The following is a 24,700-nucleotide window of genomic DNA, read 5'->3' as shown; positions in this document are numbered from 1 at the left end:
ACGTCATTGCCAGCTTTGCCTGAGGAAAGAGTGAATAAGAGTGCAGGATTTGGCATAAAAACAGGAGGTTAATTATCAGTGGAATAGGAACTGAAACAATTTTAGACTGTCATTCTCCTTTTCTCCTGGCAGTCTACTACTAATAACATTTCACTCTATCCAAGTCAAGTATATGTGACTTTTACTACATAAACCCTCCCACAAGTGGGCAAGCCTTTTACAATATGTGCTGGTGCCGTCTAGAAAAATCATTCAAATTACTCACTCTTAGCATACCCAAATATTTTGGTTTGTTCTCATAACTTTTAGTCACTAACTTCTTTCTGGGTTTTGGGAACAACCCTAAACATTTGGAGGTGCTCCTATGATCTATTCAATAGTGGTTTAGCACAGATCATATTGGAAGAATTTCTCCTCTAAGGCTCAATAGAACAGTGTGTGGGAATTTGATTGCATGCTTAGTTTTACCTACATTTTGCTGATGAACCCTATCAATACTGAACACCTTCCATAGTTACTTTGAGCCAAAATATGTGCATGTGGAGCAGATGGGAGAGATGAGAGACAATGGCATTCTGACTCCTGGGTGAGCTGTGTTGCCAGGAGGGTGGGGCTGGGGAACATAACAAAGGGGTAGAGCCCTGCACGGATACAAAATTTGTATCTGCATCCAGGGGCGGCTCTAGGATTTGTGCTGCCCCAAGCAGGGCGGCGCGCTGCGGGGGGCGCTCTGGCGGTCACCGGTCCCGCGGCTCCCATGGACCTCCTGCAGACATGGCGTGCCTGCGGATGCTCCACCAGAGCCGCGGGACCAGCGGATCCTCCGCAGGCACGTCTGCGGGAGGTCCACCGGAGCCGCCTGCCGCCCTCCCGCGGGACGCCGCCCCAAGCGCACGCTTGGCGCAGTGGGGTCTGGAGCCGGCCCTGTCTGCATCTGATCTGCAAAAATGCTCCATGGATAGCCACAGATTTGCAGGGCTCTACAGAGGGGTTCTCTCAGAATATCCTACAGGATCTGCAGAACTGGGACCTCAGGCTCTACAAAGTTTCAGGGAACATCTCTTGTCCTCTCTGGATGGCCATTAACTCTATCCCCAGAGGAGAATATCTGTTAGGTCTTCTGTCCACTTTTTAGTGTCTCCTGCTTTTCTGCAGCTAGGGGAAAGGGGGGGAATATAGACCTTACTTAAAAAAGAACACTTCTGCTCCATCTTAAAATGCAACATGTGCTGCACATAGGAATTCCAGAAGCAAACTAGAAAACTATGTGAGTATCCAGAATACTTTTCCAGCTCACAGCTATTTTACAGTAATGTTAGTGTAACAACTTTGGTAGCAAGCTAAAATGTCTTGGGTATGGTTTTTTTATGCACTTTTTTTTTCTACATTTACTTTGCCACATTTATACGTGTATACATGACTTATGTATAGGATGTTTGTAAATATTTCAAATGTATTCAGATTAACACTGTTTTCCTTCAGCAGACATTTGTCACAAGAGTGCTATATAAATAAGAGATAACTATATTATAGGCAGGGCTGGTAGCACCATTTATTTGCCTGGCAGTTCCCATTATAAAATCCTGTTTTCAGTTATAATTTTACCAAACTTTAACTGTTTGAGTTAAAATCCATGCCAGGTGTCTACCTCAAACTACCTTTTTTGGGAGGTGAAGGGGGCTAAAAGGGGGGGAATTTCAGCCCGAACAATTCAAATATTTCTTAGAATGAGGCTAAGGAAAAATACATTGATTTGCAACATTAAAAAAATTCTGGGAATTTTTTCTTTAAGAAGTTTTAGCACTGCCATGCTTTGGAGCACAGACTTGAAAGGTGGCAGAGGAGTGGCCTTTGTTTCAGGGATGGACATCTTGTTTTTCCTGTAAAAACGAGCCCACGCTGTGATTGAAAAAAAATCACAGTTCAGACATGCTCAGTCGACACTTCTTAGAGTTTAGTAAGTAAAATCGCTGAAGACTTTTCCCTCACTGATCATGCTCCAGCACCTCATAGCGCCTAAGCTAGTGCTGACATGACTGCATGCATCAGTCCTACCGAGCAGGTTCCCTCCATCCTAAGGCTACAGGGGCAAAGCCAGACTTTCCCTGCTTTTGGCTGCTCGGGGCCGGACTGGGGCCAGACGCTAGACCTGAGACCAGGGAAATTGTTTCTCCTGTGCTCTCAGTGACCACCTTGTTGGTGCTCAGACACACTGGAGGAGGAAGCCACCTGACTTGAATGCAGAAGGCATGGGTGCCAACTCCATGGGTGCTCCAATAGTGGGTGCTCAGCACCCATCAGCCCCATGGATCAGTTCCTCCTCCTTCCCCCCAGCTCTCCCACCCGTCAGTGGGCCCTGCCGATCAACTCTTCCCCCTCCCTCCCAGTGCCTCCCACCCTCTGTGATCATCTGTTCAGCAGCATGCAGGAGATACTGGGGTGGGAGGCGAGGAGCCGGGGCAGGAAGAGGCAGGGCAAGGACAGAGTGGGGCCAGGAAGAGGTGGGGTGAGGTTGGGGACTTGGAGGAAAGAGTCGAGTGGGGGCAGAGACTGGGGTGGAGCGGGGGTCGAGCACCCACCAGGAACTCAGGAGTTAGTGCCTCTGGCAGAGGGTACAATAACTGGAGCTGGGGCTGGGGGTCGTGCAGGAGGGCTGGTGGAGTAGATTGTGACATTGAGCCTGGAGGGGGGTGAGGGAGAGACTGGGATTGAAGGCTGCCAGGGAAGGGAAAGAGGGAAACAGACTGGTGCTGTCTGGTCACAGAGACAAGGAAATAGGGAGGCAGTGTTACAGAAGAGACTGAGTTCAGAAGAGGAGCCAGGGAGGGAGACTGGAACTAGCCGGGCAGGGTGTTTCAGACTGGGAATGGGGGTGGGGAGGAGAGAAGAAGTGATAGATATGAGGAGGAGGCCAGGTGCAGGGGGGACAACTGGGCCTGGCTGAGCAAAAAGCCACAGGAGGCAAGAGCTCTGAGACTGGGCCCGAGAGCCAGCAGAGACAAGGAACACGGGCTGGTGGTGTGACAGATTTTTGTTACCAATCTGCCTGGGGTGTCAGGTGATCAGGCTGAGGCTGCAGGATTGTTAGGAGAGGAGATGAAGACGCACACCAAGTGACTAATTTTAAAGCTTTATTAATTAAATAACAGCGGTGAGTGCTGGGTTCTTCCCACGTCACTTTCAAAGGAAGGAAGAAAGCGTTAGTGCCCAAGCCCTCACCCGCTTTCATACTCATACACACACAACGCAATGCTGGCCAAGCCCAGGTGTAATGTAAGAAGAAGAGGGGGAAGGGTGGACGAGAGTTCTGTTCTGTGCACAGGCCGTTCAAGGTCCGCTGTTGATTTTCAACTTGCTTTAGCTTTTGGGAGGGCTTTAGGCCCTGGGTTTTTTTCGGGGGTGTTTTATCCCAGGACCCCAGTCCCCCGTGCTTTTTGTACCAGTCCCAATTGGCTTTTCGTGGCTTCCTCAACTTTCCCAGAACACACCGGCTTCGCGGACATGAGACTTGCTGACTTTTTCAGTTTTACTAGCTTTGCAGCTCCTGTGGTTTGGTTCAGTGTAATTTTTTATTTTATTTACGGCTGGTCGGGGTTGAGATACGAGCTTTCAGCTTTTCGGCATCAGAGACTCTGTTTGTGTGCATTGGCCTTGGGCAGCCGGAGTTAGCTTCTTATCTTTGGACCTAGCTGGAGCGTTGAGTTAACCCGTTCCCTTCTCCCTTCCTTCCCCTTCAGCCTCTCGCAACCTGCAAAGGAATTTTTCACTGCACACTCACACCTTCAACCCTTCCTGAAATCCTTTCCAGTGTGTCTCAAAGCGTTAGCAATATACAATGCTGGTGCTTACCCAAGGGACCCCATGGGGTGGGGGCAATTTTATTGTGACACTGGGATGGGGTAACTGGAAACTAGGTGGGGAGAGAAACAGAGAGATTGGGGGTGGGGAGGGAACTGGGACTGGCTGGGCAAGGAGGCTGGGAGTAGGAGCAAAGGGGGAGACCAAGACTGGAGGAAGCAGACTGAGGTGGGGAATCCAGAAGAGTGAGACTAGGACTTGCTGGGCAAGGAGACTGGGACTGAGATCAAAAGCCTCAGCAGGAGTGAAGATTGGGACTGGCTAGGTGAGGAGAATGGGATTGCAATGTACGGTAGAGACAGAACTGGGACACAGACAGTTTGGAGAGAAGGACCAGAAGGTGCTAATCAATACTTGGGAGGAATGGGCAGAAGAGTCTGTGGGTACGTCTACACTATGGGATTATTCCAATTTTACATAAACCGGTTTAGTAAAACAGATTGTATAAAATCAAGTGCACGCGCCACACTAAGCACATTAATTCGGTGGTGTGCGTCCATGTACCGAGGCTAGCATCGATTTCTGGAGCGTTGCACTGTGGGTAGCTATTCCGTAGCTATCCCATAGTTCCCGCGGTCTCCCCCGCCCCTTGGAATTCTGGGTTGAGATCCCAGTGCCTGATGGGGCAAAAATCATTGTCGCGGGTGGTTCTGGGTAAATGTCGTCAGTCATTCCTTCCTCTGGGAAAGCAACAGCAGACAATCATTTCGCGCCCTTTTTCCCTGAATTGCCCTGGCAGACGCCATAGCATGGCAACCATGGAGCCTGTTTTGCCTCTTGTCACTGTCACTGTATGTGTACTAGATGCCGCTGATAGAGGCGATTCAGCAGCGCTACACAGCAGCATTCATTTGCTTTTGCATGATAGCAGAGATGGTTATCAGCCGTTCTGTACCATCTACCATGCCATTGTAAATTGGCAATGAGATGACGGTTACCAGTGCTTTTGTGCTGTACCATCTGCTGCTGTCATAGATGCCTCTGGCTGAGATCGGCCGGGGGCGCAAAAGACAAAAATGGGAATGACTCCCTGAGTCAATCCCTCCTTTATGGTATCTAAAAATAGAATCAGTCCTGCCTAGAATATGGGGCAAGTGTACTAGAGAACCAGTGTATCAGAGAACCAGAGAGCACAGCCACTCCGTGTCAGATCCCGCAGAAATGATGAGCTGTATGCCATTCACAGGGGGTGCCCCGGCAACAACCCCACCTGTTGATTCCCTCCTCCCCCAGCCTTCCTGGGCTACCGTTGCAGTGTCCCCCATTTGTGTGATGAAGTAATAAAGAATGCAGGAATAAGAAACAGTGACTTGTTAGTGAGATAAAATGAGGGGAAGGCAGCCTCCAGCTGCTATGAAAGTCCAGACAAGGACATTAAGCAGTGTGGGGGAGAGGAGCCCAGCATCCCGCTGCTATGATAGTCCAGGCAGAACAGAATCTTTTCTTTACACATGAAGGGCGGGGGCTGATGGAGCTCAGCCCCCTCTTGCTATGATGAAGATGGTTACCAGCCGTTCTGTACCATCTACTGGGAATGATCAGTTGTTTTTTACCCAGGCGCCCCCAGCCGACCTCACCAGAGGCCAGCCAGGAGCACTCACGGGCTGATGATGAGGACGGATACCAGTCCTATTGTACTGCACCATCTGCCACAAGGCTGATGATGACGATGGATATCAGCCATATTGTACCATCAGCCACCAAGGAGGGGGGGCGAGGATGCTGCCGTTGACTGCTGCAGCATCGCGTCTATCAGCAGCATTCAGTAAACATAGGGTGACATTTAAAAGAGTCAAGAGAGGATTTTTTTCCCTTTTACTTCTGCGGGTGGGTGAGGGGGGTAAATTGACGAGCTATGCCCTGAACCACAGCGGACAATGTGTTTGACCCTACAGGCATTGGGAGCTCAGCCAAGAATGCAAATGCTTTTCGGAGACTGCAGGAACTGTGGGATAGCTTGAGTCCTCAGTCCCCCCTCCCTCCCTCCATGAGCGTCCATTTGATTCTTTGGCTTTCTGTTACGTTTGTCATGCAGCAGTGTGCTGAGTCCCTGCTGTGGCCTCTGTCTGGAGATTTTTTTAAAATGCTTTGGAATTTCGTCTTCTGTAACGGAGCTCTGATAGAACAGATTTGCCTGCCCATACAGCGATCACATCCATACGGTCCATGCTGGAGCTCTTTTTGGATTTTGATTTCGGACTGCATCGCCACCCGTGCTGATCGGAGCTCCACGCTGGGCAAACAGGAAATGATATTCAAAAGTTCGCGGGGCTTTTCCTGTCTACCTGGCCACTGCATCCGAGTTCAGATTGCTGTCCAGAGCGGTCAGTGGTGCACTGTGGGATACCGCCCGGAGGCCAATACCGTCGATTTGCGGCCATACTAATCCTAATCCGATATGGAAATACCGATATTAGCGCTACTCCTCTCGTTGGGGAGGAGTACAGAAACTGGTTTAAAGAGCCCTTTATATCGATATAAAGGGCCTCTTAGTGTGGACGGGTATGGCGTTAAATCAGTTTAACGCTCCTAAAACCAGTTTAAACGCGTAGTGTAGACCAGGCCTGTGTCTGCTAAAGCACACTCCCCTCCAAAGTCTGGAATGGAATCCAAGATTCTTGAATCTCACCATTCCTCTGCTGTCAACAAGTAGATGTGAAACCTACTGGCAAGGTATACCAGCCCTTTCTACTGCTGGGCCAATTAGAGAAGGACAACTCCCCACTGCTACTGTTCACGCCATTAACTCAAGAGGCAGAGATCTGTGCAGTGGATCTAAATGTTCCAACCCTGCTAATGATCCATGTACATGTCAATATGATACCACATGATGGAATTTGTTTTTTCAGTTTACTTTTTTTAATTGCTTTACAACTACATTATTAAGATTGCAAAGTCAAGCACTCAAAATATAGGAAATATCAGAAGTAAAGTTGTCTATGCAACCTCAACTTGGCCCCTTTGTGCATATGCATTACGATGTATGATTACGTGATCTTTAATGGCATGATCACATACTATTTTTTCTACTCAATTCTGGGGCTGAATCATAGTAGTATATTGAAAGAGGCTGTTGTCTCAAGGACCCCACCTCATTTATTTCAGAAGTTGGAAAGTCTGTAGCGAGTCAGTGGACTTCAGAAAGAAAAAGGATGATGTCATAGTCAAGTAGGGTTGCCAGTTTTGGTTGGATGTATTCCTAGAGGTTTTCTCAGATGACATAATCTTTAATTAAAGATTAATCTTTAATTTCTGGAGACTCCAGGACAATCCTGGAGGGTTGTCAACCCTATCAAGGCAGTTGCATGCTACTCTAGAGAACTGGATTCTATCTCTGACTGTCATACAGTTCCTATGTAATGCTAAGTAAGTCATTTTACCCAATTTTTTCACAGGTTGTCACTAATTGTGTGTTCCTCGTTTTCTTGGTGCCCAACATGAGTCTCTAGGGTCTGATTAGCAGAAGGGCTAAGGACTCACAGATGCAACTGAAGTCAATGGGAGTTATGCTTTGAACGTACTGAGTGCCATATAAATGCTATGTACTCTGAAAAATCAGGGCCTACGTGTCTCAAATTCGGCACCAAAAATTAGAGGATATTTTTATTATTAATCTCACTGTGCCTCAGTTCCCCAGCTGTAAAATGGATTAATAACATCCTCCCATCTCACAGCAGTGTTCTGCAAGTAAATCCATTGTTTGTGAAGTGCTCAGATACTATAGTGATGATCACCATAGAAAACCCTATGAAGGAAATTAATAATTCTGTTTTCAGAGAAGGATTTGAAAAGTGTGCAGTAAATAAGGCCAGGAGCCACACATTGAACAATGAGGACAAAATAAAGTATTTAATAGTTGTTCATTAAATGAGCATTGTCTCTCCTGTGCACCAAAGGAGGCAGAGTCTTGTGAAAAAAATATGTGGTCAAATAATTAAAGAAAGCCCAATTAAGGTTTCCCTGGCAACTTAATTTCTGCCATTTCCTAACTTTTGAGTGTGTGCCTTTGCAATCTTACTAATGTTCTTTTAATATAGCTTTTTCATGTGTAATATACATAAATAGTTCATAGATAAAATGCCATTAGCTGGTGTTCAAGAATACATAGGATAGTTCCTGAGTTCTGTAGGATCAATAAAACTTGGTGTACACTGCAAATGGCTTCTTGTGTGTTACTTTTTACATGGAGCTCTAATCAATATTTTAAAATATTTTGATGAATGCACGCTCCATTAATTATGTACTTTTACACAGGTTTCCAGTTTATTTGGTATCTATCATTAAGTAAACTATTAAGGCTGTGAGGGAATGGGTAAAGTATAGCATGTTTGAATAGTAATACAACCAGAAATGTTTCTCTCACACACACATACACACACACACCCTGCCCCCCTGGTACCAAGATGAAATTAATAAATAAAACTAATGCAAGTATATATACATTTTAAATGAAAGCCATAATATGTTATAAGGAATAATCTCTTAGGGTGATTATTTAATTATACAATATTGCATTGCCCCACCCGTAACTACAGTACTGTTTATCACAATATTTCAACTATAATTAGGGTGACCAGATGTCCCGTTTTTATAGGGACAGTCCCGTTTGTTGGTAGAAAATAGTACTCAGTTTATCCTGTTCAAGGGCATTACCTCTCTGAGGTACTGGGTGTCCTCAAGTGCCACTGAAGAAAGGCCCTCATTCAGCAAGGTACTTAAGCATATGCCTAACTTAAAGCATACAAGTAGTTCCACTGAAATCAATACTCATGTGCATAAAGTTAGGTGCACACTTCAATATTTTGCTAAATCAGGGTCTTTGGCCCAGCTTCTCACAGGTAGGTAGGCTCCTAATTTCCAGTGAAATCAGTAGAAGTTAGGAACCTAAATACCTTTGTGGATCTGGGCTTTAGTGCCTGATCCAAAGCCCATTGCACTCAATGGGAGTATTTCCTTTAATTTCAATGGGATTTGGATCAAACTTTAATTAAGATGAAGGGACTGATCATCTTGCAGGTGGTATGCAGTACCCTGTATGGCCATGCTCAGAAATGAGATTAAATCACAAGAAAAGCCAGGCCATAATTCTGCTTGCAGTTATTTCTGTGCAACCATGGGCAGAGTCAACCAAAGGGACTACAATGAAAACCATTAGTTAATGCTATTCTAATATCAGAATTACACATTGTGATTACAGGTTATATCCAAGCCTGCAGAGGACTCATGATTGCTGCTGTCAGTCTTGGATTCTTTGGCTCCATATTTGCACTGGTTGGGATGAAGTGTACGAAAGTTGGAGGCTCAGATCAGACTAAAGCTAAAGTCGCTTGTTTAGCTGGGATGATTTTCATACTTTCTGGTAAATATGCAATTCTAACTTTAAATATATATTTGAAATCACATAAGACCTCATCCTACTCCCACAGAAATCAGTGGCACAACTCCCAGTGGCTTCACTGGCAGTAGGATCAGGCCCATAATTATTATACTGATTCCACTGAATGATTTATTCATCTGGTGCATTTTAGGGTTGTGCTCTATGACTGGTTGCTCCCTGTATGCGAACAGAATTACATCCGAATTCTTTGATCCTACTTTTATTGCACAAAAGTAAGTACTTTTTTATGCCCATGAATTTTTCAAACAAATTAGGCCTTAGATTGTTTATGACACATACCAAAGTATGTTTGTAAAGAAAGTAGATGTTCCCAGCCCCAGACACAGGAGAAATGTTGGGTCTGTAACTTTCTTTCCTCTTATTACTCAAATCAAAAATATGAAATTGTACATAGTAAACTTATTGGTGAATTTAATGAACTAACAAAAACAATTACTTATGTCAAGCCTTCCCATATCACTAGTAAAGCAACCATATTTCTCTGCCTAAAGGTATAAGTCAGGTGCAGAGGAGTGATTCAATTTAGCTGAGCTGATTCTTATGTTTATATTTGTCACTAATTCAGAAGAAAAATTTCAGAAGATTTATCAGAAGACAGAGATACCCATTGGACAAATAATTCAATATTCATCAACAGATGAAACAGAAATGCTCTCTTATGAACATTTCATAGAAAGTATGATTTTCACAAAGGGATAAAACCTTACCTTAAATTCTAAATCATCTTGCAAATATTTTCTAAAAGTATTCTTCAGGGAAAATTTTTTCAATCATGAGTGCCTAAAATTTGGCTTATAAATCCTTATTTAGGCCATGATCCTATAATGACTAACTTATATATTTAATAGGACTGTTGATTAATCGCAGTTAACTCATGCAATTAACTAAAATATATTAATCATGATAAAAAAATGAATTGCGACTAATTGCAGTTTTAATTGCACTGTTAAAAAACAGAATACCAATTGAAATGTATTAAATATTTTGGATGTTTTTACTACATTTTCATATATATTTCATTCTGGGTTGTAATTGAAATCAAAGTGTATAGTATTTTTTATTACAAATATTTGCACTGTAAAAATGATAAACAAAAGAAATAGTATTTTTCAATTCACCACATACAAGTACTGTAGTGCAATCTCTTTGTCATGAAAGTGCAACTTACAAGTGTAGATTTTTTTTGTTACATAACTACATTAAAAAACATAACAATGTAAAACTTCAGAGCCTACAAGTCCAGTCAGTTCTACTACTTGTTCAGCCAATCGCTAAGACAAACAAGTTTGTTTACATTTACAGCAGTTAATGCTGCCCTCTTCTTATTTACAATGTCACCAGAAAGTGAGAACAGGTGTTTGGATGGCACTTTTGTAGCTGGCATTGCAAAGTATTTATTTGTCAGATATGCTAAACATTTGTATGCCCCATCATACTTCGGCCACCATTCCAGAGGACATGTTTCCATGCTGGTGATACTTGTTCAAAAGTAATGTGTTAATTACATTTGTGACTGAACTTCTTGGGGGATAATTGTATGTCTCCTATTCTGTTTTACCCGCTTTCTGCCGTATATTTCATGTTATAGCAGTCTCGGATGATTACCCAGGACATGTTGTTCGTTTTAAGAACACTTTCACTGCAGATTTGACAAAACACAAAGAAGGTATCAATGCGAGATTTCTAAAGATAGCTACAGCACTCGATCCAAGGTTGAAGAATCTGAAGTGCCTTCCAAAATCTGAGAGGGACGAGGTTGGAGCATGCTTTCAGAAGTCTTAGAAGAGCAACACTCCAATGCGGAAACTACAGAACCCAAACCACCAAAAAAGAAAATCAACCTTCTGCTCGTGGCATCTGACTCAGATAATGAAAATGAACATGCGTCGATCCGCACTGCTTTGGATTGTTATCGAGCAGAATCTGTCATCAGCATGTCCCCTGGAATGGTGGTTGAAGCATGAAGGGACATATGAATCTTTAGCGCATCTGGCACATAAATATCTTGTGACGCCGGCTACAACAGTGGCATGAGGATGCCTGTTCTTGCTTTCACATGACATTGTAAATACGAAGCAGGCAGCATTATCTCCTGCAAATGTAAACAAACTTGTCTGAGAGATTGGCTGAACAAGAAGTAGGACTGAATGGACTTGCAGACTCTCAAATTTTACATTGTTTTATTTTTGAATGCAGTTGTTTTTGTACATAATTCTATGTTTGTAAGTTTAACTTTCATGATAAAGAGATTATACTACAGTACTTTTATTAGGTGAATTGAAAAATACTATTTCTTTTTTTTACAGTGCAAATACTTGTAATAAAAATAAATACAGTGAGCACTGTACAGTTTGTATTCTGTGTTGTAATTGAAATCAATGTATTTGAAAATGTAGAAAACATCCAAACATATTTAAATAAATGGTATTCTCTTATTGTTTAACAGTGCGATTAATTGCACAATTAATATTAATTTTTTTAATCATGCAATTAATTGAGATTAATTTTTTAATTGCTTGACAGCCCTAATATTTAATTTTAAAACAATAGGACTATTTGTGGTCTTAAAGTTACACAAGTGTGTTTTTGTAGGACTGGGACATAAGGCACCTAAATATAAGTGAACTGATTATCAGAAGTGATCTAAAAATTCCCATTTAAGACAATCGGCATTGCATGTGCTCAGCACCTTTGAAAATCCGGCAATTTCTATTTAGATATCTAAGTATGGATTAAGCAGTCAAATTTTAGACACTCAGATTTGAAAATGTTGACCTTAAATTATGTCTTATAGATTTTTCATAATTATTATTTTCCTTAGTAATTTAACTTTATACTTAAAAACAAGAATTTTAAAAACCCTCTGCAGTGTTTCCAGTTTAGTTCCATGAGCAGTCACTGATTTTTCAAGCAACTCAACAGAAATCTTCCTAGTTCCCAGCCTAAATTCCATTTCACAAAAAGAATACTGAACATTCTCTGTCTTCTTGGTAAATAGCTTTTCTTTATTTTAACTAACTTACTTAAGATCTTTAATGAGATCTTTGTCAGTGCTAGGATTTCCACTCATTGTTCTTTTTTTTTCTTGATGAGTTAATATTGGTATTTTCAAATTTCTGCCACAAGCTCCGCCCATCTCACTCATTGAGAGCCTCATCCAAAAACTGCTGAAATCAATGGGAGTCTATGCCACTGGCAGTGCGATGGAGTGCTGGCTGGATAGCCCTGTGGCAATTATCCATCAGGTTCACACTTACTAAGGAGAAATATCCTCCTTATGGCCAGAATTCCCATAAAAGGATGTTGCAAAGGCAATCCTGGCAAGTTAACAGGAACTGCCTGTGTAGCTGTTTTCTTCTAGAGGCAGGCAGATTTTCTTGTGGGAAGAATACACTGCATATTTGCACCTGACAGAACCATTGTCACCCTTGTATGCAGCAGGTTGTTTTCATCATTCATAGCTCTCCATGAAGTTTTAAGGGTGATGGCATCCTGTCAAAGTTTTGGATGAGCTATATGAGCCAGATAAATTAGATGTCACATAATGACACAGAGACTGTATTCAGCTCCAAATCAACGAGATGCGGGTGCCAACTTCTGCCCCCAAACTGCTGCACCATATTTCATTGGAGCAAATATCAGCTTCAGGACTGAGGTTCATAGAACATTTGCCTCTCCTTCCCAGGAGGTTCCTGCTAGCTTCTGGATCAAGGCAGTGCAGTGAGCAATCTTTTTCTTTATATGTTCTAGATGAGGCCATTATGTTAGGCTGTGGTCCAGTTTGACTTCTTAGTAAGTGACAACTGTCTGGCAAGGGAGTGGATGATCCTCAGCATAGACTGTAAGGGGTTGATTGACCAAGTGATTGTTCAGATGGAAGGTTGTGGCCATCATCTTAGACTTACTTAGTATAAATCTCCACTGAGAAAGGTAAGTAGCCATGTCCTGGCTGAGTGAACCTTAGATATCATGTAGTTCATTACACACATGAGCAAGACTGATCTCATCTGCATATACATACTTATTGGCCTTAGTTCTTGGTAGGTCATTATGATATATGTTAAAAAGGGGAGGAGCTAGAATTGATCCTTGCAGGAATCCATTACAAAGACGTCTGGACTGGCTGACTTTGTCTCCAGTTTGCAAGATGAAGTTAAGATTCATGATGACTTTCATGATGAACCACACCAGGGGCCTCCAAGGAATAGTCGGCAGCAATATGGCAGTCAGCCACATGCCAGACAGTGGCATATGCAGCTGACAAGTACACCAGAACAGCACCAACATTCTTGCTCTTCTCAAAGGCATCATCAATGTCTTGTGTTAGGCAAATGACTTGATCTTGGGCCAACCTGAAGAAAGGGCAGTTGTGGTTTGATAACTTTGCTGATGCACATCAGACTCAATCTATCCATAAACTTGTATGTAACACAAAGGAGAGAGCTGGGTTGACAGCCCTTAGGACCTTCCAGCAGTTTTTCTGGTTTCACAATGGCTACAATCTTTGCCTGCACCAGATTTTTGGGACTCAGTTGTCCTGGAAACATTGATTTGAGGAACTGAAGCAGACAGCTTTTCTCTTTTGGGCCTTGGTGAATGTTATCCAGGCCTGGCTCCTGTTCTCATAAGCTTCATGGTCAGGTACAGCTCTTTGTCTGAAAAGGGAGCTATCAGGTTTGAACATGCACTAGGAGCCTATGACCTCTCTGTGACCTCAATTTTGACCACATGACTGAATGACTTATCCAAGTTCTATGTACAGCCACTAGCTAGGATGCAACAGCGTTTTCAGTGACTAGAAACTCCTTTTTGCCAAGGCTGGAATCTCCAGATAGACTGCCAAGCTTTCTGACTAGGATGAGTAAAGACCATCTTTGTGACTGTCTCTCTTCATTAAGCACACCTGATTTGATCCAGCAATTGAATGAGTTCCTCTCTCTTATTAATGGCCTCCTGTTCATAACCAGCAGATGTGAATTCCTGTTTCCTCTTACAACCACCCAGGAAAACCCTGTTGGCAATAGCCTCTAAGGACTGATATCCTAATTCATGGAAAGTTTGGTAGGAATCGTTTATGTTGTCTGGACATGTCTGTCAAGATAACTAACAGTCATCTCTAGTTCTACTTGAAAGACCTACCACCAAGCTTTCAAAAAATTACACTGGGCCTTCTGTAGACTGTTCGTTGTTGGTATCCACTAGCCCATGTGATCAAAGACAGCGGAGGCTAAAACTTTGAAAAAGCTTGAAGCACATTTTGCTTCATGACCACTGCCAGCAGTTGCCTGGTAGATGAAAAGGCCATGTTAAATGAAGAGTCAGTGCCCAAATCATCACATGCAAAGGGGAAGGCAGAGGGATACCAGAATAAAGCCAGTAGGGATAGTTCAAGCAATGAACTTGTTTTGGAGTATGAGTAATGTGTCAGTTGAATGCCCTCTCTCCCTCTGCAACAGGTTTTGGTATTCTTTCCTTAAAAATTCTTTCCTGTGTATATACTTGCATACCTGGGCCTCAGTAATTATTATTATTCTGCTGTTACAGGATGGCTGTGTGCCTTCCTACTCTTCATTCCAGTGCCTAAAGTTTATCCCATCAACGTCTGTTGTATCATGCCTATCTGTCTCCTAATAGACAGCTTTCAACCTATCACGTTTTTATTGTTTGGTATTTATTGCTGTCCTAGTATTTTTCTCCCTTTAAAGTGGTTTTGTGTTTTATTCACCTTCTTAGCATGATGCACACCCTAAACCGTTTAAAATATATTTATCTGAATTTACTTGGCATACAAGCTTTTTCCATTTCTCTTTAAGCGTGTGTTGATTACCGGGCTAGAAAGGTTTAGTAATGTTGGACCACACTTTGAGGTTGTAAGAACCTGCAGGGATGGAACCTAGGACCATAAAAACTCTGGGCTGCTGACATCTCTGCAGCACTAGTGGAGGCTTAGGCTTGGCTTCCACAGGAGGACCCTGTGAGGTTGGGATCAGCAGGATGTACTGCCCAGCACAACCTGAGTGGTGGCCCTGCAGAGCCCACTGATTAGCCTGTGCCAATACTTAAACCGGGAAGCCATGAAGGGGAGCTGTCTGAGCAATAGCACAGATTACCTGTCTGTCTCTGCTCCAGACCCTGTTTGTGATTAGACCCTAGACTCCGGCTTGTCCTTGACTTCGCTCTCTGATTGCTTTCTGCAACCTAGCGCCTGACCCCAAGCTCCTGGTAAACTGACCCTGCCTGCCCCCTCATGCCTGCTCTGACCATTAGGTCTGACTGCCCATGTCCTGGTTGTGTCAGGTGCCTTGCTGATGTAAGCCGGGCCTGAATGAGCTTTCTCCTGACATCTAGCAATGAACTGGGGGAAAAGACTTCAGGAGCAGACCATGTTTACACACCTACTCTGCCTAGGTGCTCCGCATGATAGAGCTGCTTTGCCAAAATTATCACTTTTGGCTGGTGTTGGGTTTCAAATCACTTAAGTATTGGGGGTGGGTGGGTAATGAAATTTTGTTATCCTTATGGTATGAGTAAAGGGCAGCAGAATTGTACTTAGCCTGTCCCGATTGAGGGGGGGTCACCCTAAACTGAACCTCACTTGCTTCCCAGTGAAGGGGAGAAATGGCAGGGCTAGTTCCTATCTGGTATTGTGGACTCTGCCTAAGGAGTCCTAGACATCATTTGACCCTCTCCTCTACACTGTTTAATGACACAGTTTCTTAGGCCTGGTCTACACTGGGGGGGGGAATCGATCTAAGATACGCAACTTCAGCTACGAGAACAGCATAGCTGAAGTCGACGCATCTTAGATCAAATTAAAATCACTTACTTCGCGTCCTCGTGGCGCTGGATCGATGGCTGCCGCTCCCCTGTCAACTTTGCTTCCACCTCTCACACTGCTGGAGTTCAGCACTCGATGGGAGAGCGATCGGGGATTGATTTATCGTGTCTACACTACACACGATAAATTGATCCCAGATAGATTGATTGCTACCCGCTGATCCGGCGGGTAGTGTAGACATACCCTTAGACTCTGTTAAGAGTCCTTGTTTTGTTCACTGATCACTAGAGCTGCAGTCACTGATAACCAGGTGCTGAGCCTTACATCGGGTGTGGGACAGTGTCGCAGTGAAAGAGACTGTACAACCTACACCAATAGTGAGGTTCCCCAGTGGCAGTGAGGTTTCTGCCAGCTGAAATCACTGAGAGCTTGGTGAAGTGGCAGAACCTCAGAAAGTGATGCTGCAGCAGAGAGACACCAGTAGCAAAGGGAGGCGGATGCAGCAGCAGCCAGTGGCAGCAGAGTGAATCCTGGTGGTGGCAGCGTGAACAGCGGCAGCAGTGGCAGAGTGAACGGAAGGAACTATGAGCCTGTTGTGGTGGTGCAGTAGCTGAGGTGTTGCTCGACACATCTAACCCCAGGGTGGGAGGTGAATGGGCCTCTGAACTCTGGGTCCTCAGTGACCACGGACAGCAACTGTGAATGGGGTGTAGTGGAGGGGGGAGTTGTGTGTTAAAAGAAAACTTGTTGGACAGACTTTCATGCCACAAGGTGAGAAACTGAGGCAAAGGACACTGCCCAGTGTACTCTGGGGTGGGTGTTTGCTCTTGGTCATATGCTTGGAAATTCTGGTTGTGGTGTTTTGCCAAGTTAATGCTAGCTTCATTTTCCCTTTTTATTAAAAGGTGTTTTTGGTTTGGATTGGGTTGAGGTTTTTTTTTCTATACACAGAGTCAGTGCTTGTGAGAGGGGAAGTATTGCCTGTTGGAGGTGCCCGGGTTAGTGTTTAATTTTCCCAGATTATTGGGTGGGGGCTTGAGCTGGTTCTCTTTTCTATTGTTAAGAGGAACCCTAGATATTGAACCTGGCCCTTGTTGCTGCTGATGCCACCTGGTTACACTGATGACTCGTGGAAAATTAGCAATGGATCTCAGTTTAGACAGCATTTTCTATATTTCACTTCCATTCCTTTTTGATATTAGGGCTATTGCACACAAACAGGAAAAAATGGTTACTCACCTTCCCGTAACTGCTGTTCTTCGAGATGTGGTGTTCGTGTCCATTCCAATCAGGTGTGCGCGTGCCGAGTGCACGGCAGCCGGAAAACTATTCCCCTAGCAGTATCTGTCAGGTCAGCCTGGGTGCCCCCGGGAGTTGCGTCTTCATGGCGCTCAATAAAGAGCTCTCCTACTGACCTGCCACTCCCCCAGTTCCTTCTTGCCGGCTACTCTGACAGAGGGGTAGGTGGGTGGGTATTGGAATGGACATGAGCAACACATCTCGAAGAACAACAGTTATGAGAAGGTGAGTAACCGTTTTTTCTTCTTCGAGTGCTTGTTCATGTCAATTCCAATTAGGTGATTCCCAAACCTAAATTCTGGAGCTGGGGTCAGAGTTCAAATATCCACTGATTGGCGCACCGCTCTACCAAAGACTGCATTGTCTCTGGCCTGCTCGGTAATTGCATAATGTGATGTGAAAGCATGTATGGAGGACCACATTGCCACTCTACATATTTTCTGGGTCGGAACCTGCGCCAGGAACGCTGCTGACAATGCCTACGCCCTGGTGGAGTGCACTGTGCGCAGAGGGGCAGGCACTTCTGCCAGGTTGTAGCACTCTCCAGGATATGATCCACGAAGAAATCCTTTTGGAAGAGACTGGAAGCCCCTTCATCCTGTCTGCTACGGCCACAAACAGTTGAATTAACTTCAGGAATTGCTTCGTTCTTTCAATGTAAAAGGCTAATGCCCTGTAAATGTCCAATGAGTGAAGTCTCTGTTTCCTGCCACTTGAGTGAAGCTTAGAATAAAAAATTGGGAGGAAGGCGTCCTGGTTGATGTGAAATTGGGAGACAACCTTAGGGAGGAAATCTGGACGTGCCCTGAGCTGAACCTTGTCCTTATAGAACTCGGTGTAAGGAGGCACCAATGTTAAAGCCCTGAGCTCAGACACCCTTCTGGCTGAAGTTATTGCTACTAGAAATGGCACCTTGTATGAGAGGTACAGCTGGGAGCATGTCACCAGTGGTTCAAAAAGTGGTCCCGTTAGCCTGGAAAGGACCATGAGATTCCATGCCAGGACTGGCTGTCAGATGTGCAATATAGCCTGTAGAGACTTTTCAGGAAGCGCCTGACCATAGGGTTGGCAAAGACCGACTGGGCCTCTGCATCTGGATGGAAGGCAGAAATGGCGGCCAAGTGAATCCTTACTGATGACATGGAGAACCCCTGTTGCTTACGGTGGAGAAGGTAGTCCAATATAAGGGGTATTGACATAATCGTCAGAGATGGACGGTGTTGCGCCAACCACATTGAAAATCTCTTCCATTTGACCAAGTAGGTGGCCCTGATGGAGGGTTTCCTACTGCCCAGGAGTACTTGCCTGACTGGATCTGAACAAGCGAGCTCCCTCAGGTTCAGCCATGGAGCATATGCCGTGAGATGCAGTGACTTGAGGTTTGGGTGCTGGAGGCGGCCATGATCCTGTGTTATCATGTCTGGGAAGAACAACAAGGTGATTGGGACTTCCACAGACATGTCATTGACAGGGCCAGGCTGAAGCTATCAATATCACTGAGGCCTCGTCCCTCCGAACTTTGAGGAGCATCTTGTGAACAAGAGGGATGGGAGGGAATGCATACAAGAGGTGGCCCTCCCCAGGAAGGAGAAACACATCTGTGATGGAGCCCAGGCTGTGATTCAGGAAGGAACAAAACTGCTGGTACTTCCTGTTGTGCCACGTGGCAAACAAGTCTATCTGAGGAAACCCGCACTGTTGGAAGTTGAAGTTCTCTTGCTTTGGCAAACTTCCCCACTTTTAGCAGTGAACTTTTTCCTGTTCTGCATATAGTTAGCAGTTAGTATTAATTTATTGTCTATAGGTTTGGTTCAGGGTACCCCCACTCCCCTGTTCTCTCCCGGCACCAGGGCATGGCTTGGTCCCCGGGTTTTAAAGCCTGTGAGGACTGTGGCAAGTCTATGCTCAAGAACGACCCACACACTTTGTGTTTGAAGTGTCTGGGAGAGAGTCATCTCCAGGACCGCTAGGCTGCAACCTCCGCTGTGGTTTTGGCTCCTGGCAGAGGAACAGAAACTCCAGAAAGAGACCTAACCCTTCTCCAGGCCAGGGCTCTGGCCAGTCGAAGCCATCTTCAGGCCAAAACCAGGTCTTTTGAAGGCGCACTAGAAGATGGCGCATCAGTATGAACACTGGATCCTCCCCACCTTACCTTCTTGTGCTGACTATCCCCTTTCTACCCTGCATGGGCCCATATTACATCGGACCGTTGGGTGCTCGGAATACTCCCTCCAATTCTTGTCCCTCCCACCCCCCTTCCCCGTCTCTCTTCAGGGACTCTTCTCACGAGCAACTCCACATACAGGAGGTGCACTCGCTCCTATCACTGGGGGAAGTGGAAGAGGTTCCTCAGGAGCTAAGAGGCAAGGACTTCTATTCCCGATATTTCCTAATACTTAAAGCCAAGGGCAGGCTCAAGCCTATCCTAGACCTGCAAGATCTCAACAAGTTCATGAAAAAACTGAAGTTTCACGTAGTCCCCTTGGCCTCCATCATCCCTTCCTTGGATCCAGGGGACTGGTATGCCACCCTCGACCTAAAAGACACTTATTTTTGCAATCACTCCATCCCACAGGAGGTACCTCCCTGTTTGTGGTAAACCACATTCATCACCAGTTCACAGTCCTCCCATTCAGCCTCTTAGTGGCACCTCAAGTGTTTACCAAATGCATGGCGGTCGTGGCCACTTTCCTGAGCAGGCGACAGGTACGGGTGTTTCTGTACCTCAATGACTGGCTGATCAAGGGCTGCTCCAGACAGCAAGTGGAGGTGCAAGTCGGGTTCTTAGCAGCAACCTTCAATGAGCTGGGCCTCCTCCTGAACATGCAGAAATCAACTCTATCCTCAGTTCAGCGGGTAGAGTTTCTAAAGTCAGTACTAGACTCGATGCAGGCCAGGGCATACCTCCTGGAATCGTGGTTCCAGGCTCTGGGCAACATTATTTGAACTCTCAGGCAGTTCTCTACCACAACTGCACGGAACTGCCTGAAGCTTCTGGGACACATGGCCACTTGTACCTATGTGGTACAGCATGCCAGGCTCAGACTCTGGCTGCTCCAGTTGTGGCTGGCCTCAGTGTATCGTCCGGTTCAGGACAGTCTGGACAAGGTCATCACCCTGCCTCGTCTGACCCTCGACTCCCTCCTGTGGTGGTGTGTGTGTGCGGGAGTTCCCTTCACCAGACCTCAACCATCCCTCTCGTTGGTGACGGACATGTCAGCACATCTGGGAGACCTCAGGACACAAGGTCTCTGGTCTCGGGTGGAGCACGCTCACCACATCAACATCAAAGAGCTGAGAGCGGTAAGCCTGGCATGCCAGACCTTCCAAGTTCAGCTGGCAGGGAAATGTGTATCAGTTATGACAAACACCACCACAACAATGTTTTACATAAATGAACAGGGGGGTGCATGCTATTCTCCCCTTTGCCAGGAAGTCCTCTAGCTGTGGGACTTCTGTGTAGCTCATTCGATACACCTGGAAGCATTATAACTCCCCGGAGTACAGAACGAGTTGGCAGACTATCTCAGCAGGTTTTCCACGGCCATGAGTGGTCCCTGTGCCCGGACATTACGAACGAATGTTCCAGCTAACCATCACTGGTGATAAGACAGAACTAAGGGGGTGGTGGGTCAGCAGGGCTTTTTATTGAGCGCCATGACAGTGCGACCCCAGGGAGTGCCCAGGCCAACCCAACAGATACTGCTAGGGGAAAAGTTTTCTGGCTGCCGTGCATGCAGCGCGCGCACACCTGATTGGAACTGACATGAGCAAGCACTCAAAGAAAAACTCTGTTGCTTAGGAATTCACCAACTCCTGCTATATATTCCTCCCCTGAAGTAGTACAGTTCTGTTGGTGACAACACAGTTGGTGCTGTGGGGAGGACTGTGATACCATTAACTAAAAATAATGACACCAGGTGAGGAATAAGTAACATTATTTGAACTAGAAGAGCCTCACTCTATTCTTCTGCACTTCAGCAGAATAACAGCGTAGCAGGGTTCATTACAACCCCATACAGAGATGCAGGGACTGTGTTGACCCATCTTGATAGTAGGAAACAGAAACCTGCATAAAGCTGCCGGGTACCTTCTGCTGACTTATTGTGGCAGATACAGCTTGTTACTTCCAGCAGCATAGAGAGGTGGGAACAAATCTCTGGGTCAGAGAGAATTAGCGGCAGAGACACGAAGGTCCTGCAGGAAACCCTACGAACAGCCTTGCTTAGGGAGAATCATGCTGAGTGTTATGTTCTGATCATGTGATTATTTGCATTACCAATGAAGTCAAACTCTAAAAGAGGGTAAAAGTCTGAACTTATAGGGCATGTGTAGACTGTTTGGAGCAGAATGGGACAGCAACCTGTGCACAGGCAAGGTTGATTGAACTTTTCCTAAGCCATCTCCAATAGATGGATCTCCCTTTATATCTATAATAATGTTTCCACAGCTGATTTTTCTAATGTTTATACCAAATAGTCCTTGCTGCAGTTTAAGTTCTATATCTTTAGCTATTCTTATTGACTAAGGAGAATAGCTTATCTGAATCCTCGGTACAACTTCACTTTTCATATTTATAGAGTTTTCTCCCCTTGGCCTTCTTTTCTCTATACTGCTTATGCACCATATTCTTAACCTTTCCTCACAGGTCTTATTTTTCAAACCTTGTATCATGTTTGATGCTCTCCTCTGAGCTCTCTCCAATTTATCTGTTTTTTTTAAATGTGGTGCTCAGCTTCAATGCAATATTCCAAGAGTAATAGTCAGTAATGAGTAAGCAGAATAATTAGCCTGATTGTTTTCACGTTGCTATTACAGCCCAGCACAGCTTTTGCCTTTTCTCCAAAAGCATTGCTTTGTTGATTCTGTCAGTTTATACAATTCAGATCTTTCTTTGAAGTCCTACTGTTCCAAGAATCATTCCCCTTTATATAGTTCTGAATTTAATTATTTCTTTCTGTACCAACCATATTTGCATTTGCCTTTAATTGAACCTTAGTTTACTGATTTGAATCTATTTCTCAATTTCTTTTTTAATTAAAATTATTTTATTAAAAAGGTGAGTAGTTGGACCAATCAGTGGAGCTGGGCAATCCTCCAATCAGAGCTCCTGGTAGCTTCTTAGCCCAGATGCTTTCAGTAGCCACTGGGTAGAGGCCAGGATGGGACAGCTGTCAAAACTTAGGACATTACCCATAAAACATTTAGCGTCTATCAGCTCTTTTAACGGTGATGAGACAGAGCAAAGATATTAAATCCCCAAAGTGGGGTGTCAGATTTATTAAAGCACACATTTCCAATTCTAGACCTGATATGTTGTTGGATTGTGGGGGTCTGTAGTCAGCATCTTAATTGTACAAAACAACTGAAGCAATATGTGTCTGAATTTTAAAGTACTGATTTAGTTTTGAACCCCATTTTAGATTTTCATTAAGGTTTTATCATTGTTTAGAAATAATTTAAACACAAAATATCAAGAAATGTATTTATCTTGAAACAAAATAAACTTGATGTCTTGAATAAGTTAGTTTTCTCTTTTTACTGGATGGTTAATGATATTGATATTACAGAAAGTGTGATTGGCATTCCTTTTTAATATGAGTGCTATAAGATGAGGAGTATAATTGCACTGGTGCATATTACATTGGTTTCGAGTGTCTTTTCCATACAGAATGTTTTATCAAGTAAATAAGTACTTACTATAGGTGTCAATTCTGGGTTGCACTGTTGCTGTTGAAATTTGGATATAATGTGACATTTCTACAATCAGCTTTATACTTAATGGGAGGAAGGAGAGAAGCAATAATACAAGGATGATGAAAGGGAGATGTCAAAGATCTAACCATTCCTTCATCTTCAGTCTTACCTGCTGATAGCCTGCTCTTGCTTCCCAGCTCTTCAAGGGAAGGTTGGCTCCTCCTCCACCATTTTTGCAGGGGGAAAGACAAGGAAGGACCACAATGCCCTAGGTGGTATTTCAGGATCTGGATAATTTGTCTTTCCCAGTTCTCAATCTTCAGCATTGAAACTCAGAAATGTTCCTCTGGGTCCTGCTATGGCCCCTTTAACTTTAAAGCATGCAGAGGCTCAGATGGCCTTGCGTGCAGAGTGCTATTTACACATTTCCATTCCAACACAAGAGAGTCTTAAGAAAAACATCTTTACAAACAAGGGAAGGGATTACCAAATGCAGCAATAAAACCCACAAATATGAAACCAGCAAAGCACTAGACAATAACTTAATGAGGAACAATTACATATGGTACAAAAAACAAACAAAAAGGTGGGTGAATTTAGATATGCCACCTGGCCACTTTCCATTTTGAACTACTACTGCTGTAGTTTTCTTTCGTAGCAACTTACACGTTTCAATAAATCTGGTAAGAATATTAGGGCTGACATTCTTCTGTGTTACGTATCTGTGCTGTACTTTACATAATCTGAGTTTTGATTAGCATTCTTAGGTGCTGGTGTAACACCAACACACCCTGGTCATCAGCAGGTGGGATTGAACCTGGGTCCTCTGGAGCTAAATGCATAAGCCTCTACTGCATGAGCAGAAAGCCACATAGCCCTTAGCTAAAGCTATAGCAGACTCATTAATCTCTAAGTGGTCTCAGTGCCATTAGAGAGGACAGAACACCACACCCAGGAGGTATGTGGGTTACACTGTCATAATAATAACATTTATAAAAACGTTCAGGAGCTTTACAGAACAGTTTAAGGGTGTTTTCAGCAATATCAAAGAGTTCTGTGGCACCTTATAGACTAACAAACGTATTGGAGCATGAGCTTTCGTGGGTGAATACCCACTTCGTCGGATGCATGTATTCACCTATGAAAGCTCATGCTCCAATACGTTTGTTAGTCTATAAGGTGCCACAGAACTCTTTGCTGCTTTTACAGATCCAGACTAACACGGCTACCCCTCTGATACTTCAGCAGTATGTTTCACTTCATATTAAAGTAAGCATTGTTGACATGGAAATAGTGTTCAGAATTAAAGCAAGAGTGTGCTGTCTCTAAATCTTTCCTCTGCTTCACATCTAACAGGGGTTTCTATTGAACTGCCCTATTCATCAATGCATATTGACAATAAGCTTCTCACACAGACTTCTTGAACATGCAATCCGGATACCACAGCACTATTGTGGAGGGGGATGAGAGGAGGGGAAGTAGGTTGTGGATGGGGAGGGTCCCTATTCCCTGTGCTGAGCCCTGAGGTTGGGATGTAGGTTTTAGGGCTCCCCATGAATGATTTAGAAGCTATAATGTTCACCCTGAGCCTGGTGGGGAAGCAGAAGTATCAGCTGGGAAGGGATGAGGAGACATCTGAGCCTGCAGCCTTTCTGAGCCAGATCATCTTA

The 24,700-nt window shown here is 44.3% G+C and overlaps 1 protein-coding gene across 1 annotated transcript in view; it reads left to right on the top strand.

Moving 5' to 3' along the window:
• CLDN10 (claudin 10) overlaps nt 1-24,700 on the top strand; it is a 106,006-nt gene that overhangs the window by 76,880 nt on the left and 4,426 nt on the right. Inside the window, exons 2-3 of the mRNA XM_045009834.1 lie at nt 9,056-9,217; nt 9,387-9,468. Coding sequence (XP_044865769.1) covers nt 9,056-9,217; nt 9,387-9,468 — 244 coding nt within the window. The remainder of the gene's footprint in view (nt 1-9,055; nt 9,218-9,386; nt 9,469-24,700) is intronic.

The sequence above is a fragment of the Mauremys mutica genome, chromosome 1 (genome assembly GCF_020497125.1).
Source record: "Mauremys mutica isolate MM-2020 ecotype Southern chromosome 1, ASM2049712v1, whole genome shotgun sequence".
In the NCBI taxonomy this organism is placed as follows: Eukaryota; Metazoa; Chordata; order Testudines; family Geoemydidae; genus Mauremys; species Mauremys mutica.
This window is presented reverse-complemented; position numbering and strand designations above follow the sequence as displayed.